Here is an 18,291-nt window from a genome sequence, read left to right as displayed (position 1 = left end):
CTAACAAAACAACAATAAACACAAGAGCATTGCTTATACCTCAAACAACTAAGACACACTCAATTTGAATCCAAACTATCCATCACTAGGCACCAATAGTATATCAAAGAAGAAAATAAACATTCGAACAAAGGAGAAAAAAAGGTGACAGTAAGCTTCACATTATAAAAATCAAATTTCGGCTAAAACAAGTTGAGGTCTAAAGGATTATCTTTTCGGGGCAGCGACACTGAGACGAGAACACAAAAATATTTTTAATCGATTCTTCGACAGTTCTACAGTTTAACATTAAATCCTTTGCAAGTTTAACCCAAAATTACTCAACTGTCACTTAAATTTAGAAGTGTTTTCTTTTCCTGCTTCAGTATGCATCACAGATTTAACCAAGGGAAGTTTATATACTACCTAGATTAGAACAAAAAAACACAGATTTAAGCTAACCTATTATTTACTCTTTGAGATTTTTTTACAAATAATCCAATGGAGACTTACAAATCATGAACTAGCATAGAAAACTTAAACATTACTCGCCTTTATATGGAAGAATTGTAGTCAACCCTAGATGTCCAAGAGAACCAACGAGCTTCACCAAAAGCTTCCTGTTCAAGAGCTTGTTATCCACACCAAAAGCTTCGCTGTCCAAGAGCTTAGAAATCGCTCCCTCTTGTTTTCCACACCAAAAGCTCGCTGAAAACTTTGTTGTCCAAGAGCTTCAATCGTCCCCTTTGTCGTTCCTCGCCATTTCGCTGAGAGTAGATTTAGGGTTTTCTTTCGTTTAGTTTTCGCTGAGATCAGTAGACGAGGGAAATATGTTTATATTTGGAGGGAAATATATTGTTTTTAGTTTTTTTAATGAGAGATGATATTTTTTTCCTTACACAACTGTTGCCATAGATTTCGCTAACCGTCGTCATAGAGTTCGCTATTGCAACAGTTATGAATTTGTAGCCATATAATCTCTATACGAACAGTTATAGGGATGATGCCACAATTCATTTAAAAAATTATTCTATTAGATTCAATAATATGTGGCCACGGTTATAACTGTTGTAATAGGTGAGTTATTGCTACGATTAAATAACTGTGGCTACATAAGTGTTGTTATAAGTCAAATTTCTAGTAGTGAATGGTCATTTTTTAAGTGAAGTTTCGAGTACTTCCATTCTTGGTGAAGTCGTTAAACTATATTCAAATTATTTTCTTGGATCAACAGAGAGCAAAAAAATAAATAAATGTAACTTCAAGGTAAAAGGCTTAGAATAGTTTGACATGGCATGAGTAACCTTCTCCACAAGTTGTTGATTATTGTCATGACCAGTTTGTTGTTTGCGTTTGTGTTTGTGATCATTGTCTTCATCACCCTTATTACTTACCATATCATCTTTCTTGTATGTTTTTATTATGGGAAGTCGTCTTCCATGTTGGATTCTTGAAAGCAGAGAAGTTCTAGAATGTCTTCAATGAGTATGGCTGATAAATTTCATGTGTTTGTTCTAGACCATAGTTTTCCATTGTAATTTCACTAAAAGTCTAGTGTATTTCATTTTCTATTGTAACCTTGTAAATCAATAGTAACTGTTTCCTATTCAAAGTTGATCCTAATTCTATGGGGGTTAATTGCTTTGTTGCGCATTTAATTAAGCTAAAAGGTTATGTATGTTTTTGCTTTTTTCTTCCATTATAATTTTATTTCTTATCTTTAATGTTCTCTTCATCGCTATTTATTATAGGAAAAATTTGAAGAAATATTACAGGAAAAAATAACCTCTCAATCTGATATGGATCCATGTGAAGCATACTATAAAGCTGCTGGGGAAGAAAAAAGAAAAGAATATACAGACTTGGATCTGAAGCAAAAATTTACTATGGGTAGAATCTTTGTGTCTCATCTATAACACCTTCAGTTTCTCAATCAACAACGACAAGAAATATGGATGTGTTTGTAAAGATAATGATTCTTGTCCTTACTAATAATTTTCTTCAGATTATTATGGATGGGGTACAACAAGTGGTTACTCCTATTGTCAATTCATCACTTGTGATACCCATGGTGCTTCCTCCTACTACTAATGAGGATGTGGTTCATCCCGTAGTTTTAAATGATAAGGGTATCCCTTAATTAGTGTCTGTAGTTTTATTTTTTGATGTTGTCTCTCTTTTTGAAAAGTACAAATTGTGCATAGCTGATGGATTGACTTCTCTTAAGAACAATTGATAAATTGTTTCGATATTTTGCACCGTGAACATGTGATTTGTTGCTATCTACAAATTTTGAATCCTCTAAATATTATTTTTATGATATATTTGTTATTTAGAGATATTTAGTAATATTTTAGCGACAAATTTATTGACGATCTGGTGATTGCTATAAAAATTATTAGTGACGCATTAGCAACGGAACATTTTAGTGACAAATATGATGGTTCAAATAGTAGAATATCTTGTGACAGATTAGTGACAATAATTTCATCGCAAATTTATTTGAAATGACGAAATCAATGATCAAAATTAACAACGAATATTTTGTGAAGGACTAGTGACGAAAATCCAGTCGCAAATTTCTTTGAAATGACGAAATTAATTGTGAAATTAGCTACGAATTATATAAGTATAAGGACGGATAAGTCCGTCACTAACAAGTAGCGACAAATATCATTCGTCTCATTTTTCGTTGCTAAGCGATTACTAACGAGTGAAATAACAACAACCAACAATCCATCGCAAATCCGTTGCAAATCCGGATTAGCAACGGGAAAACATTAATTGACGACGGATTTCATCCGTCGCTAAATACTGTTTTTTAGTGAGTAAAGCATGTTGATTTATGGTTCATAAGTCTGAACTGTCGGAAAGTCAAGCAATAAGGGTCTAAAAGACCTTGGAAAGAATCAAAGGAGAATACAGTTAATAAAGAGATTTAGAGGCCATAGTAAATATCAATGGAAAAATTACTTTCTCCGAATTTTATTTTGTAATATTTCTTCTTGAAAAGGGGTCCACATACTCTAAGAAGATATGTCTTTTGTGGGCTCATCCTTTTTGGAAAGAGGTTGTTAATAGTAAGATAGATTCAATCTTGAATAACCATACTTGAGAGTTGGTTGATCTTCCTCCAGGAAATAAACTTTTGGGTTCAAAGTGGATCTACAAAAGGAAAAGAAAGTTGATGAAACTATTGACAAATAAAACGTAAGACTTGTTGTCATAGGTTCTAGACAACAAAAAATCCTTGATTATTTTGACATATAATAGCCTCTAAATAAGATTACATCAATTCAGATGTTAATTGTGCTAGTTGCAAATTTTTCAAATGGATGTAAAATATTTTTTTCGAGGAAGAAATTTACATGAAACAACTCGAGAGCTTTGTGGTTCCTGATGAAAAAAAAAGTGTGTAAACTTGATAATAACTTGATGGACTAAAACAAAGCGCCCAAATAGTGACTTGAAAAGACTTATAAAAGGCCTAACTAGAGAGAAAATTGATAAATTATCAAAAGGAATGAGACTACGGCGAAGGACAAGTCATTGAGGCGGTAACTCTACCTAGAAGACTGGAGATCCCAAGATGTAGGTTCAAGGAGATCAAAAAAGGTCATTAATGACGGTTCAACATTGTCAAAAATATTTTTATGGTTCATTCTCATGATAAGACAATATTAAGTAGCAAAGATAAAGGCGTTAGAACTTTTTAATGATTTCTAAGTTTGATACAGGGTACATCAAATGGTATATCTAGGGAATAACACATTTAGAAATCACATATGTAAGTGAATATAAAAGAGAAATTCATGCTATTAATCGAGAAACATTGTTACAACTAATTCGTCAAAAAAAGGGGTAAGGAGAAAGATGTTCGTGCAAATTCTCTAATTTATACTTTATATTTTTACTATTAAATTTATTTAAATAAATTAGCTTACAAATTTTATTATTTAGAGAGAGTTGTTTGTTACTAAATAAATTCAATACAATATTTTTAATGTGAGTTATTTAATACATACTAATTGAAAATGCAAATATATCACCACATGATGTTTGTGATCTTAATTGAATGTATTTTCTGTTGATATATACATGATTTTCTAAAAAAAATTATTTTGAACAATCTATAAAATTGCATACATATTAAAACTACAACGTGCAATTTCTATGTGAAAATGTAGATGGTTTACCGCACTTCCGTTTTTAAATTGAGATGATCTATTCTTTTTAAATTGAAAATAGATGATTTGTGAATGATCAATTTATTAAAATGAAAATTATTTACCCTAAAATATTTCAAGTGAAAAAATAGAAAGCATGACTACAAAATTGTTTTTCTCCTATCTCGTTAGAAGATCATTAAAAATGATATTGTCAAGCAATCATCTACTTCGACCCAATTCAAAAATAGAAAAAACGCATAATTATTCTAGGGTAACCAATGAACTTTCACTTAGTAAAAAATAATTCTTGTGCATTACTAATCTCTGTGTTATTAATTTTATAACAAAATAACCCCTCGGTGTTTGGTTGCAATTAGTGGTGGCAAATGGGCAGGTAGGGTCAAATGCGGGCGGGTTGAAAATGGGTAAACATAAAATGGGTAATCATTCAACCCGCCCATATTTGATATGGGTAAAAATGGGTTGGGTAAAATACTATTTTACCCATATTTCATGAATAGATAGTTCTTTACTTTAGAATTCAATATGGGGAAAATAATTTAATCTTTTTTTAGATGAAATCTGTTGAAAATGCTTCATTCAGCTTTATTTTATTTATAAAAGTAAAAAAAAATCTTGAAAAGAATCTTCGGGGTTGGGGGGGTCCAGGGGGGTAGGGGTGGGGGGACGATGGCTGAGGCGGGGTGGGTCCAGGGTAGGGTGAAAAAATAAATATTGAAAGTTTAAAATATTTTTTGAAAACAAACTTAATTTTTTTTGGGTGGGGGTGGGGGTGAGGGTGATGGGGGAACGATGGTAGGGATGAAAAAATGAAATTTTGAAGTTGAAAATATTTTTTAAAAATAAACTTAAATTTTTTTTTGGGGGGTGGGTTCGGGTGGAGGGTCGAGGGTAGGGGTGAAGAAATGAAATTTTGAAGTTCAAAATATTTTTTAAAAACAAACTTTAATTATTTTTTGGAAGCGTGGGGTGGAGGTTGAGAGTTGAAATATTAATAGGGATCCATATAGGAAAGTTTTGAAAAATCGCTTCTAAAACTTGATAACAGAAGATTTTTTTGAAAATTTGGAGAAAACTTGCAGTACCCATATTTGACCCGTAGTTTCCCCATAATATACCCATATTTTAATGGATAAAATATGGGTATAATCCCAAATATTATCCATATGTAAATCATTCTTTCAATCCATATTTGATGGGCTATTTAGGCAGATCAGTAAAAAATGGGCTTAAATTGCCAACACTAACTGCCATAAACCCAAAAATGCTCGGTTCAGTTTTTCAAGTGCTTAGTTTAATTTTTTTGTATCATTTTTGTTCAGGACTCTTGTAGAAAAGAATTCAAATCTAGGGGTCTGTTCAGTACAAAAGAAAATAAGTGGATTATAAAAATTGCATGTGATGTAAAAGAAAAATACTATGAGAGATGGGAATGGGGATACAGGGGATGGGATGAAGATAAGTTGAGTATGATGGTGAAGAGGACAAAATCACGTCAGAAATTGAATTTTCCCTACTTTCAGAAATTATTATTTTATTTTTACGAAACTTGTTTCTGTACAAAAAATAGTGTACACAGATATTTACCACCAAGTACAAAGATCAGGAAATATGTGACATGCAATGCACTTTCAAAAATCACAGGACACTGCTTAAAATCCTAATTATATTCTAAACATGACCATTGGAATGTTCTATTTTCAGGCAGCAAGGATGAACAGTTATCAGTACAAAGCTGTTGCCATTTAAGAAAACAAAACTCATCATGCTGCAATTCAGTACGATTGGTAATAATGTAGCAATTGCTAGTTAGGGCTACAAAAGTCTTTACAAATCAATAACAACATTATATACAAATTGTATATGAAAGCTTTTTTTTTATCATACTTGCTGAAGTTGTATAACCAAAATTGTTACCCCTACCCTTCTATCCCCTCCAGAGGAAACACTAACAAGTGAAGGCATATAGAAAGGTACAAGCGTGGTAGAAAAGATCATGACCAAACATGTCCTCCATCCGACTTCTTTTGTTTCTTCTTTCTCTTCTTCTCTTGTTTCGTATCTTCCCTTTCTTCAGTACGTTTATCATTGTGTGCGCGTATCTCCAATAATTTAGTCTTTTTATCTCGAAATACAGCATCCGAACGTGAAGACATAAATTGCTGAAGACAACAGAAATCGTCTACTCACATTCTTCTGAACTTGGAAAAGAGAATGACAATCAAATTCACAAGACTTACCGTGGAATGATCCATTCCAGCAAGGTTGAAACCCATAATATCTTTGCGTTCCTGTGATGGTCAGAATTCATGTCAAAAATAGAATCTCCTATCAGTGCTTCTGCCATTTACAAGCTTAATTTATACAACGATACTAGAAAGGGCTGAGTTGTGCAGGTATTGAAAGTCATCTAGACATGGTTGAACAGTTTCAAATTTCAGAAAAATTAAAACCAAGGAACATCTTCAAATTATACTAAAATCTCTCAAGAAGTTGTAGGAAATCAGTTCATCAAACTTACTTTGACTTTTGCAGCAAGACTGTCGCTTAGACGGGTAATGAGGGGTCTGGCAGAGACAGTTGAAACCAATTGGTGATGATGAAGTTGCACTAGCAGTACTGCAACCCTACCAACAAGCTCCACCTGCAAGAACATTAGAAGGATAATTACTGTAAAATTACAGATCGGACATAACTATAAACAACACAAGACAAGAACTTCACTCAAGCAAGCATACTTTGTACAATTACAGGTCCAGAAACATAATACTACCTAGTTGATGTTGACGTGCAAAGATTTGCTGATTGCTTACTTTGTACAAAAAAAATACAGAAAAAGAAAATTGTTGACTACTACTAAAATTACGGATTCTCCACTCTTTGGAGATCTTTGGAGACTGACCTTAATGTGACAAATTCAATTCAATTACTTTGTTTTCAAAAGTTCAAACACAATATTTGTGTTTTATAATATAAATACATGCAACAAACTTCACATCTTCTTAAAAGAAAATATTAACCTTATCGATTGCAGAGGCCCAACTCTCCAGGTACGACAAGAGATCCAAAGCATCAGAGAAGGGTAAGGCCTGCAAAGAGTATGTGAAATATAATCATATATATAAGACAAAATCAAAATTGAAAGGATACAAGACCATTTAAACTCAATTGAAAAGACAAATTCAAAGAGATAAAAAAATGTTAATGTGTAAAGCTTGGTAAATTGAATTATTAATTTTCTGGAATTGAGTAACAAATTATTGGAGTGAGAGATATACAACCCTTGTATCAAGCATTAAAGCAAGAATAAACTAACGCTATGTTTTTCAATGATGTCATTCTACAAGACACTAGATACTATGAGGTAGGAAAATATTGGGAGTCTTTTCCTGGGTGACACATGATGTAAGAATGGACACATAAGGTCATTTTTGGATACCTTCCAAGCAGATGGATTCGAGGCATAATATAAATTTTGAGTAAAATACAGAACTCCAATCGACTCCATCTCAACCACAGATAGGCTCCAGGAACAGAAACATACTAATGTCCATACTCAAAGCAGGAAGTTTGATTGTTACTTGATTATATCTAGTAAGAACTATCATGCATATCCATCATCTAATGGCCTAATCCACACAACTGGAAAGAAGAGTCTGGTCTATTTTTAAGTCATTCGAGAGTTAAGGCAGACACAATTTAGTTGGTACTGGTAAGAATGCTATAAAAGCTTCAAAAAGGCAATAAAAACCAATCATGTAGAATACATAGAACAATTACAATCGACAAAAGAAGTCCAAAAATATGCTCAAAACACAATTAGGCAAAAATCATAAACCCTCTGAGATTGAACTTAAGATTTCCATTTGGGCTGGTTTCAGATTAATTTCACTACCCTCAAAAGGACAGTTCATCTTTAATTAAGCACCATCAGAAGTTAAATGGGAGGGGGACCAATAAACTTCCATTATTAAAAAAAAAAAAAAACTGTGGGCCCACAATTAGGCACAACGTCTCTAGGTAGCAATTTTCAAAATTAAGTTCAATAAAATATGCATGGTTAAAGCTCTAAACTCAAGTGTATGGAATTGTAAAGATGGCATTCGAATTGAAACAGTTAGATAACATTTTAGGTCAGGAACTAATTACTGAAAAAACTGGACTTTCCTAATTAAAATATAATCTTCAAAATAATCACTTACCATTAAAGTTTGCTCCAGATCATTAGTATGCACACTAGACAATGCACGAAGAACATAATCAGAAGGAGATAGCCCGAGCATGAGAATATTAGACCTGAATTCTGAAACTCTGCCCTTTGTTTTGTCCTCCTACATATAAACATAGTAGTCTCCATTCAAGAAATTACCAAGTCCAAAAAAAAAAAAGATTCCTTTTTTATAAAAAAATTTAATTAACTAGCACTTTATCACCCTCCACATCCAATTACCTGTTTCCAAAGAAGAAGAGAAAGCAAGGAAAAGACACATATTTTTAGATAACCGCCTCTTTGACAACCTTTATTAAGTCAGTTTCTTCATAAAAATCTTGTTCATAAGTTGCACTGAAAATATTTTGGATACTCCAAAATCATTTTATGAATGTTCTATTTAGTAGGCTTAAGCCTAAAAAAAATATGCATCAAACCTAAAAACTCTCTAGTTTAAATTATTCTTCTAACTCTTGTTTCAGTATAGGAAGAACAGTAAGAAGACGCCTCCCAGGTTAAGCAGAAAGGAAACCTCATGTTCAGTGATTCGCTTCAGTTCTGCATCTGCCATGTCCAGTGCTTCAATGATCGAATCTGTGGCAGTAAGAGTTTCTTGAGTCTTTTTCCCTGCTAATGCCACAGCTCCCTCCTCTGGAATTTCTTCCTTTGATCCATACTTATTCTCAAATGCATTGTCAATGTCTGATTCAAACATCTCTTCCAATCTCTTTTCTTTCTCTTCCTGCAAATCCAAGTAGCAACTTATAATTCCTTACTTAAACTGTCTTTAATCGATACAGTATTTAAGACATTAACACACAATACCTCAATAAAAAAGGGCTCATCAGTACGATCCCAACGGCGTATTGACCGATCATGAGATCCAGTAACGATGAAATCCCCACGGTTGCTCATAGCAAGACACCAAACTTCCGCGTGGTGACCTTCCAGGGTTAAAAGTAACTCAAACTTATCAGCATCCCAGTACTTCACCAAGCGATCTTTCCCCACTGTGAAAAAGTAATGGGTGTTGCGCACAAACTTAACTCCCATAACACTGCCATGAAAAGAGAAAATCAGCATTTATTAATCGCAAAATGTTACCTAGTTGAATACTAGATTACTTAACGATTTAACCAAAGCACCTATCAGCATGCGCAAAAAGTGACTTGTGACAGTCCCCGAAATCTAAACCCCAAATCTTCACATTTTTGTCCGCAGAGCCGCTGACAAGCAGATCACCATCTGAAGAAATATCCATGCACAATACAGGCAACTTATGTCCATAGAGTGATAGGAAGAACTTGAGTGAATCCATATAGTAGACCTGAACATGTGGACATCATAAATATTAGGTCTAAATAAGATCAGGCAAAAAAAAGTCTTTACATGAAATAAAACATAAAAGCATTGAGTAGACTACAAAATACAATGATGCAACAGAAAAACAATCCTATTTAAAAGTTTTAACAGTGTAACAAAGCAACCTATAAATCAAGCAAGACATAAGTTTTGGTAGATGATTCTAGGATCTTGCCTCAGTCTCAAGCCTTTCCCGGGCTGTTCAGATGGGTCAATGTTTCGAAAAAAAATTATTAGGAAGTAGGTTGACTTTTATCAAGGACCCCAAGGGGTGTGATGTAGGCAACCTGCCCTAATGCAAGCATTAGAGGCTGCTTCCTTGGCTCAAATCCCTGGTCTTTGGTCATATGGGAAATTACTGAGTGTAACAATTAACAATGAAAAATGTTTTTTTTTCAATTCCATAAGCTTAGTGGGAGCTCATAAAGCATAAAAATAAACATATGGTAAGTAAGAAACAATGAGTAAGCAAATGACTAAAATTAAACTAAGAATTGAACGCAAAGATAGATGGTGAACAACACAATTGCAAGGCCTTATAAACTGATACGACAAGCAGGCATCATTTGTTTCTCAAAAAATAAGTACCAAATAGTGCTTAAACAAACTAATATAGTAAAAATCAGTACCAGGAGTGAAGAGTAATTACAAACTCCAAGAAAAAGAGCCAAGTGATTTGACCAGATAATTTCACAAATACTTTCATAATGAATACTTCCAAGTCCCATGAAATGAGAATGTCCAACTTTAATCAAAACATATACAATTCAAATAAGTTAAGACTGTTACCTTTACTGTGCTATCCAACAAGGCAACAGCAATAAATTTACCATCAGGGCTCGCAGCAACAACTAGAACATCATCATTCATTTTTAAACTACTTGTCGGAGATGCAGTTAAATGCTTAGACCCCTGTATGTAGATAAATAGAGCCCATCATTATTCACCAGCAGGAATAGGGTTTTTTCATCTTCATCTAAGCAGAAACTAGTGCATTTTAAAAGCCAAAAGTATGGTTGTAAGAATTCAATCCAATATAATATCAGGGATTCGACATATTTTACATTAGATAAATTCCTATTCAGATGAGAACCTCAATCTGCTGATCAGTTCCATAGAAATACTAAAGTACAGTAATCAGTTATTTATTTCTTTTCTTTAAAGCACTATTATAGCCCTCTTTTTTTGAGAAGTATAAGAGCACAATTATAGCTGTAGAGTAATTACTTAAATAATATTTTTCACAAGATTCAAAGGATCCCTCTCGTAAACCATCCAACAACAAAAAATCCCAAAATTTGGAAGCAAAGTAGAGATAATAGCACTACACTATCAAGAAAGATGGAGGTGCAGAGTAATATAGATAGCAAGTCAAATTACACACTTCACCAGACTTCTGCACCATTTGAAATTCCCAGAATTTAATGTCGTGGTCGGCACTGCCAGTTAGAAAACCTGTCCCATCTGGAGTCAAGGCAATTGACTGAACAGATCCACCATGGGCTTCCACTACGTCCACACAAGTACCACTTCTAACGTCAATAAATTCTAGGGTCCCACCCTTTGTACCAACAACAGCATACTTGTTGCCCGGAACAAAGAGTCCACAAAGACCATATCCTGAATCAATTGTGCGGAGGCAAGAACCAGTAGTAGGGTTCCATATTTTAATTGCACTGTGACTAGTTGACATCAATAGAGTGTTATCTGAGCTGAGAGTTACACTTCTGACATCAGCACGATGCCCCTGAAGCTCAATAGCACTCAATTTACTAGTTGAATTGCTTTCTATTGCATGAAATTCCAACAAATTATTATTCAAAGACAAAGCTAAGGTAGCCAGTAAATTCTTTGAAGCAACTGGGGAGAAAGAAATTGAGGAGATCTTCTTTCCAGCCCGTAGGGTCTGATGAAGCTTGAAGATATCCAGGACTGTAACAACAGGATTGTTGCCTCCTTCAGCTCCAATATTTGTCTCTCCTTTTTCCGTTGCCTCAAGGCCTTGTTTCGAAGATTTCTTCTCCTTCTTCCTGCTGATTCTTCTTTTCGCTTTGCGTTTAGATTCAGACTCATCCAGCACACGGAATATTTCCACTGTCTTCCCTGCAACTTGACAAGCCAGCAGATTTCCAGACTTGTTAAACCTCACTGTTGCAACTCTATCCTTGCTTTGACGCTGAATTTCACCAAATGACTTCAGTACTTCCCATTTATTTTCAGCAGGCAAGTCCTTTACATCTGTTTCATTTTTGTTAGCAATCAATTGTCCATCAGCTAACTCATGCTTTATAGCATAAAAACGAAGTTCAGGGTCGGCAGAACCGGTGACCAGAAATCTTTCCTCGGGGTCAATATCTATGGACCATATTTCAGTATGATGGCCACTTATTATCTGCATGCAATGTTGAGTATCAAGATCCCACACCCTCAAAAACTTGTCTTTAGAAGCCGTTACCAGTTTTTTATCAAAATCTAAGAAAACAAGATCTGTAACCTGCAACACAGATGGCAATGGAACAAAATTAATAATTCACAAGTAATACAAGATGGAGTCAGAAATGAAAGTGCATTATGCCTAGTTTGAAGATAGTATGAACCTGATCACGATGTCCCCGAAGGCGGAACAGGCCAGTCTCACCCACTGCATCCCATAAAATAATGTCATTATCTTTGCTCCCTGATGCTAGTAATGATCCAAGCTTATTGTATCGAAGGGCCGTCACAGCACCCTTATGCCCATTCAATGTGGTTTCACATATACCTTTCTCAGAATCCCAGATTCTAATGCTTCCTTCAGCATAACCACTTGCTATCTGCAATTAAGTCCAATTTATCACTACTAAAGCCATACACAAGTTCCACAATCTTTCCTATGATACAAACCTCTACAACAAAATAAAAATATCGAGTCTGACCAAACAAACATAGAACACAACATTGTCTTTGGAACCATCTTGACATTTTAGCTTTCCTGCTTCCCTAAGCCCAAATTATTCTCTTTAATGCCTTCCATTTTAAGATACAACTACATCTTAAATGAAAGAGTAGCATGAATGCAGAACATCACTACAAATAGATCATACAAGAAGAATATTATTTTAATTATCTGGAAATCCATTGTTTTCAGTTTTGGAACTCAATGAATAATGTAATTGACGCTTCTTGACCAAACTACCAGATTTGTTTTACCAAACTTGACGCGAACACAATGTGTCCTATAGCACACCATGCACTCTACACCACCTTTATTGTAGAACCAAAGCCTAGATGCATACAGGAAAAAATACTTATCTGGATGAAATCATACTTGAAATATTTTTTCCCGATTTACCATGCTGTATCAGAACTTATCTAAAACCCAAATCAATCAATCAAATACACCTCAACCCTAGACTAGTTGGGACGGGCTATATGAAACCTTCCTCGTTCGTTTGCCTATTTGGACCCATTTAGTTTCAACTAATGTAAGTGAAACAGTAACATGTGTAAACTAACAACTAATCATTCTCAATTAATTGGACCACCTTCCACATAGACCCCTCGACCAAGCTTTTACTATAAGGCATGCTATGTATTCTTCCCCGCTGCTAGTAGGTTAATGGTGGAGCGTCTAAAAAAAACTACAACTTCACCAATCTATAAAAGCCATTCTTTATAACAACATTTCACAATAATGGCCAAATTGTTTTGGAACCAATTTTTTATTTATTAACATATTAAAGCAGCCAAAAAATATCAATATCAGAACAAAGTAGGAGCACTATAGCGATGAGAAATACAACTGAATTTTAGCAAGGCAGAGAAAAAATGCTGAAAAAAAAGAGAATGAAAAGAAGATTTACTTGGGATGATGAAGAGGATGCCATTGATGTAACCGCAAGAGAGGGACCTTTTGAGTCCGATGAAGGTAAAGGAGCTAGGGTTTTAGTGCAAAGACCCTGCCTTACATGCCATATACCGATTTTCTCCAACGCCGCCGCTAGCAAGTGCTTGCCGGAGCTGTCATAGACAATATTTGATTCCCCGGATACTATAACCCCAAAAGAAGCCGCTGGCTCATATCGGAGATATGCCTTCACCATTGGTTACTCTGTTACTTTTGTTTTTCTTCAGCAATGGTGTGAACTTATCAGAGCTAGGGTTTAGGGTTTTAGCTCTGTTCGTCTCTTCTTCTATTTTCAATAGCAGCGTAAATTTATATTAAAACTATTATGTGTGTAATTTATATTATTGACTACACAAATTTTAAGCTCCTCAAAATGAAAAAGGGTCAAAAAGAACTAATGAAAATGGATCATATATACCCTCCATTGAATTTTGAATTCAAAAATATTTTTGCCGTTAGTATAATCGCTCACTTTTGCCCCTCAAAACTAACACATGTCATCTCACTTTAAAAATCACATAAAACAATTTATTTTGCTGACTTGAAAATTCAAATGGACAAGAAAGCCTAAAAAGTATTTTTTTTTTTTGTATGACCCATCTTCTTCCTCGACTAGTTATGGATACGAGGCATCTGGTGGGGAGAATATCAATCGTATGCCTATCTGAATTCTTCTTTAAACTCTTAATCAGTAGTATATACCTTCAAAATTGGCATGTTCTTTTGTCCATTAAATTCATTTTTTTATGAGAGAAGTGTTATAAATGTCTAGTGGAAACAATATTTCTATTATTTTGTCCTCAAAATGCAACACTCAATGATCACATCTTGCTGCCATTACTTAGAAGTGAATTTCTACTTAACCATTTTCTTTTTTTGGATGTCTTTCTGTCACGACCAAGGAGCACCCCCTAGACGTAATCGGCGTCTTCGTCTTCGAAGAAGACTTGGACTAGCCCTTAGCATTCGTCATAACATATCATAAGTCGAAAATGCGGAAAAAATAAAAACTATTCCATAATGAAGTATACTTAGACTTCCCACATATCATATATTGAGTTAACATAGAGTCCTCGCTTATTGAAGTTTACATAGACTTCTCGTTTAGGCAATAAAATCAATCCATAAGAAATAGTCTAATACTTTGTCTCACATTAAATCATTTTAAACAGAATTACAACGTTCGGGCATAGCCCTTATACAAGTACATTATGCACATATATGCTTACAAGAATAGTCTCAAGAATAGGGAAGGAAATAAGTGTCTTTAGACATAAGCAATACTACTAAGGTAGAACAAATGACATCATCCTCGAACTTGAGGACTCACCAACAATATGGGGGAAAAGTCCAAGTCTTATTGTAAAGTGGCCTAGAAGTTCTTCAATGGCTGGAACCTACAATGTTTGGAAAAAGGGAAGAAATATGGGTTAGTACAAATCATATGTACTAAGTATGGTTCCTATGCATAAAAATCATCAATGCATGAGAAAAGACACAATTTAGTCAAAACCATGCATAATGTCAATTAACATGCACATATAGGGGTGACTAACGGTTGAATTGTATCGAATTTGCAGGGGTTTAATATGGTTTGAGAAAAAATGGTTTGGATTACTATCCATCCAAATATAATATGGGAAAATATGGATTTGGTCAAATATGGTTTGGACAAAATGGTTCTAACCCATATAAATAAAAAAAATTCAAAAACATAATTCTACCCCTCCCCACATACCCCACCCCACCCCCTCCCCCGAGCCCCCCTGTCTCCCCCCACCAACCTACCCCCTAAAATTTTTTTGTTTTCCAAAAAAAAAACTGTTTTAATAAAGAAATTACCCCCTCCATCCGGGCACTCTCCCTACCCCCCCCCCCCCCATCCACCAACCTACCCCTAATTTCTTTTTTCCAAAACAAAATTGTTTTTGCAAAATAAATAAATAAATTTAGCCCCTCCGCCTGGGCACCCCCCCTCCCCCCTCTTCAGCCTTCCACCAAAAAAAAATGTTTTTCAATTATGTTTGAAAATTGATATAAATTTTCTTTTATTTTTTAGCACAATTAAGAATTTTGAGTGAAAGTGAAAAAAAGTGACCTAATATGGATCAAATGGATACCCATATTAAACTATTTTGACCATATTTGTAAAGACTCTTAAAATAGTTTGAAGTCCATATTTAACCAATTAAAATATGAGTGATCCAAGCCATTAAATACGATCAAAATGGACCCATTTTATTAATATGGACTAAAATTGTTACCCCTATGCATATATATGAAACATAATAAGTCAACCCAACTTGATATTAACCCAATACATAAGCAACCCAAGCAATACTTGTGCAATGCAAGAATAGAAGCCCATAACTCTATCCAAAGCTAAGCATCACATTAAGTCACTTACCTCATACATATGACATACCCCCATATTTCATCATAACATGCTTAATTCATATATAACTTGACATACATAACATATAATCAACTTAATCATACAAGAACACTACTAAGACCATCCCTTAGGATCCCACATGTGCAGTGTACAAGAGAAGTCTCATGCCCTCCCTCACACTATGTAGTAGCCTTTAAGACGAACCCTAATAAGAGTTCATATACTTAACTTATTCATTTACTTTTACATTAGGGAAAGAAGTTGCAATAACCGACATTAGACCATGTGAGCTACATGGAATCCTGTGTTCTACTCCCACACTGAAAAGAGAGGGTTAACACTTGCCTTAGGTGTAACCTTTTGTACATAGCTATCTAGGTGGATCCACTAAGCTAGAGTCATAGGTGGACACATAGTTAAGGGTCAAGGAGATTGTTACTAGAAACCTTGACTTGCTATACGTGGAGGTTTCCATCTCATAAGACAACACATATCTTGAGAATCCAAACTTACTAAACGTCAGGATAACCAGTAGGTAGCCGGACCCCCTTCTCATTTACATGCCTTTTCAGTGCTAAGCATTTATTCCCTTTAGTAGTCATTATACTCATCATACAATGTTTACATAAGTCTCTTCTAGACCCCTATGTAAACATCTCATCATAATAGCTCATAAGTGGGAACTATCCTCTCACTTTAGAAACCACATACAAGTGAGTAAAGCTTTCAATCAACACTTTATTATAATCATGAGGAACTACTTTCAATCATATAATAGTCATATCATAACATGCATACATACTTCATAACTAATTCATATGTCTAGGGTTAAGGATGAGGAATACTTGTCATCAATATCATAACCACACATTAGATATAAGAGCATTGCTATATAAGTAACTCATATTTCATAATCGAATTCAAGAAGAATCAATCTTCATACCTGCTTGACCTTTCATTGCCTTTATACTTCAATTAACAAAGGATGCATAACCAATACATAAACAAGATAAATTCAAGAAGTAATACATAGCAATTATCATTCTACATAATCCACATACTCATTATCTTCAACAATTTCCATAGAATTTCAAGATATAATGAGTTTGGGGAAGAAGTAGGGTCCAAGGGGAAATCTCTAGTGATTATCAATAATTAACAACAATTACTTAGTTAAACAATTATAAAAGACCATAATTCATCACAATTGAATAACAATTTCGTCTGGAAAAGAGGACCCATGTCTAGATTGAAACTGTAGTCTTGGGGAAGTTTGAAAATCATAGTTGAAGGAGCCTCTTGGAGAAAGAATCCCAAGAGTGATAGAAACCATACCATAGGGATGATTTTGCATTGAATTTGAGATGTATTCCTTGGTGAATTCGTCCTACTCTTGGAGCTCTAGTGTTCCTTCAATGGAGGTTTGAGTTTAGGGAGAGAGAAACTAGAGAGAAGTTAGAGAGATTTGGGTTTGGGAATTAATAGGGTGTTAGGTTTGTGATACGCTCAAATTTAATTCTCGAAAAGAAGTATAAGAGGTCGTATCAAGTAAAGAACCCAACTATGAGGTTGTGGTCGATCCCACGAGAAAAATGATTTAGAATTAACTTTAACCTATAATTACTTCTATTTAATCAAGTCCTTTCCGAAAATAGGTAATAAAAAGGGGGTTTTAAATAACAAAAGGAATTAAATATTTCTAAGTAAATAAGTAGCAAGTATGAATATTTGATATTTATCAAGTAATGAGAGTAACTAGGGCATAAGTGTTCCCCACAGGTTCATAACGCGGTAATTCTAGCTATAACAATCCTTTCCTAGTATCTTGCATGCAAAGTGGTATGTTAGGTATCCCTAATTCCTTGGTCCGACAACTAGGGAATTTCACTTTGCACCTTGTTTCGGCTACGTGTGTATGCTTTACTAAAACTTACCTTTACCTCATATTAAGCATCATAATCGATGTATGGCTTAGTTTTTACTTCGCACCAATCGACACTAGCATATCAGATAGTGTGTACTAAATATACATTGATAATTCTTTTCTTAGTATCTACTTCCTTGGTCCGGCAAGTAGCAACAAGGCTAGTTCTAACGCGTGCACTTGTTAAAAAGACTTCTAAAAATGAAAGAATTATCAATACATGCAAGACACTATTCTAGAATTGTTATTTAGTTTTTACCTTGTTATTTACCCATGGTTCCCACAACCCTAGTTATGAATTTAGTTACCCGTGTTAACAATCACACAATTCATATTGATTAGACA

At 34.5% G+C, this 18,291-nt stretch overlaps 1 protein-coding gene across 1 annotated transcript; it reads right to left on the bottom strand.

The window, feature by feature from the left end:
- Positions 1–5,890: 5,890 nt before the first annotated feature.
- On the bottom strand, positions 5,891–14,013 carry LOC101257021 (uncharacterized). Its single transcript, XM_004248480.5, has 12 exons — positions 13,584–14,013; positions 12,339–12,554; positions 11,126–12,235; positions 10,531–10,653; positions 9,525–9,706; positions 9,205–9,436; positions 8,912–9,121; positions 8,372–8,500; positions 7,190–7,258; positions 6,691–6,813; positions 6,410–6,460; positions 5,891–6,331 (listed from the first exon to the last, which is right to left on the bottom strand). Exons 1-12 carry the CDS (start codon positions 13,821–13,823, stop codon positions 6,164–6,166), a joined length of 2,853 nt encoding a protein of 950 aa, XP_004248528.1. The 5' UTR covers positions 13,824–14,013; the 3' UTR covers positions 5,891–6,163.
- Between the last annotated feature and the right edge of the window lie 4,278 nt (positions 14,014–18,291).

This window comes from Solanum lycopersicum, chromosome 10 (genome assembly GCF_036512215.1).
Source record: "Solanum lycopersicum chromosome 10, SLM_r2.1".
Lineage (NCBI taxonomy): Eukaryota > Viridiplantae > Streptophyta > Magnoliopsida > Solanales > Solanaceae > Solanum > Solanum lycopersicum.
This window is presented reverse-complemented; position numbering and strand designations above follow the sequence as displayed.

Excerpts from the sequence above, each read along its gene's own strand:
- LOC101257021 (XM_004248480.5), bottom strand. The coding sequence starts at position 13,823 with ATGGTGAAGGCATATCTCCGATATGAGCCAGCGGCTTCTTTTGGGGTT. Across the intron at positions 10,654-11,125 it reads TGGTGCAGAAGTCTGGTGAA|GGGTCTAAGCATTTAACTGC; the intron begins GTGTGTAATTTG and ends ATCTACATACAG. Across the intron at positions 8,501-8,911 it reads AGCGAATCACTGAACATGAG|GAGGACAAAACAAAGGGCAG; the intron begins GTTTCCTTTCTG and ends GTTTATATGTAG.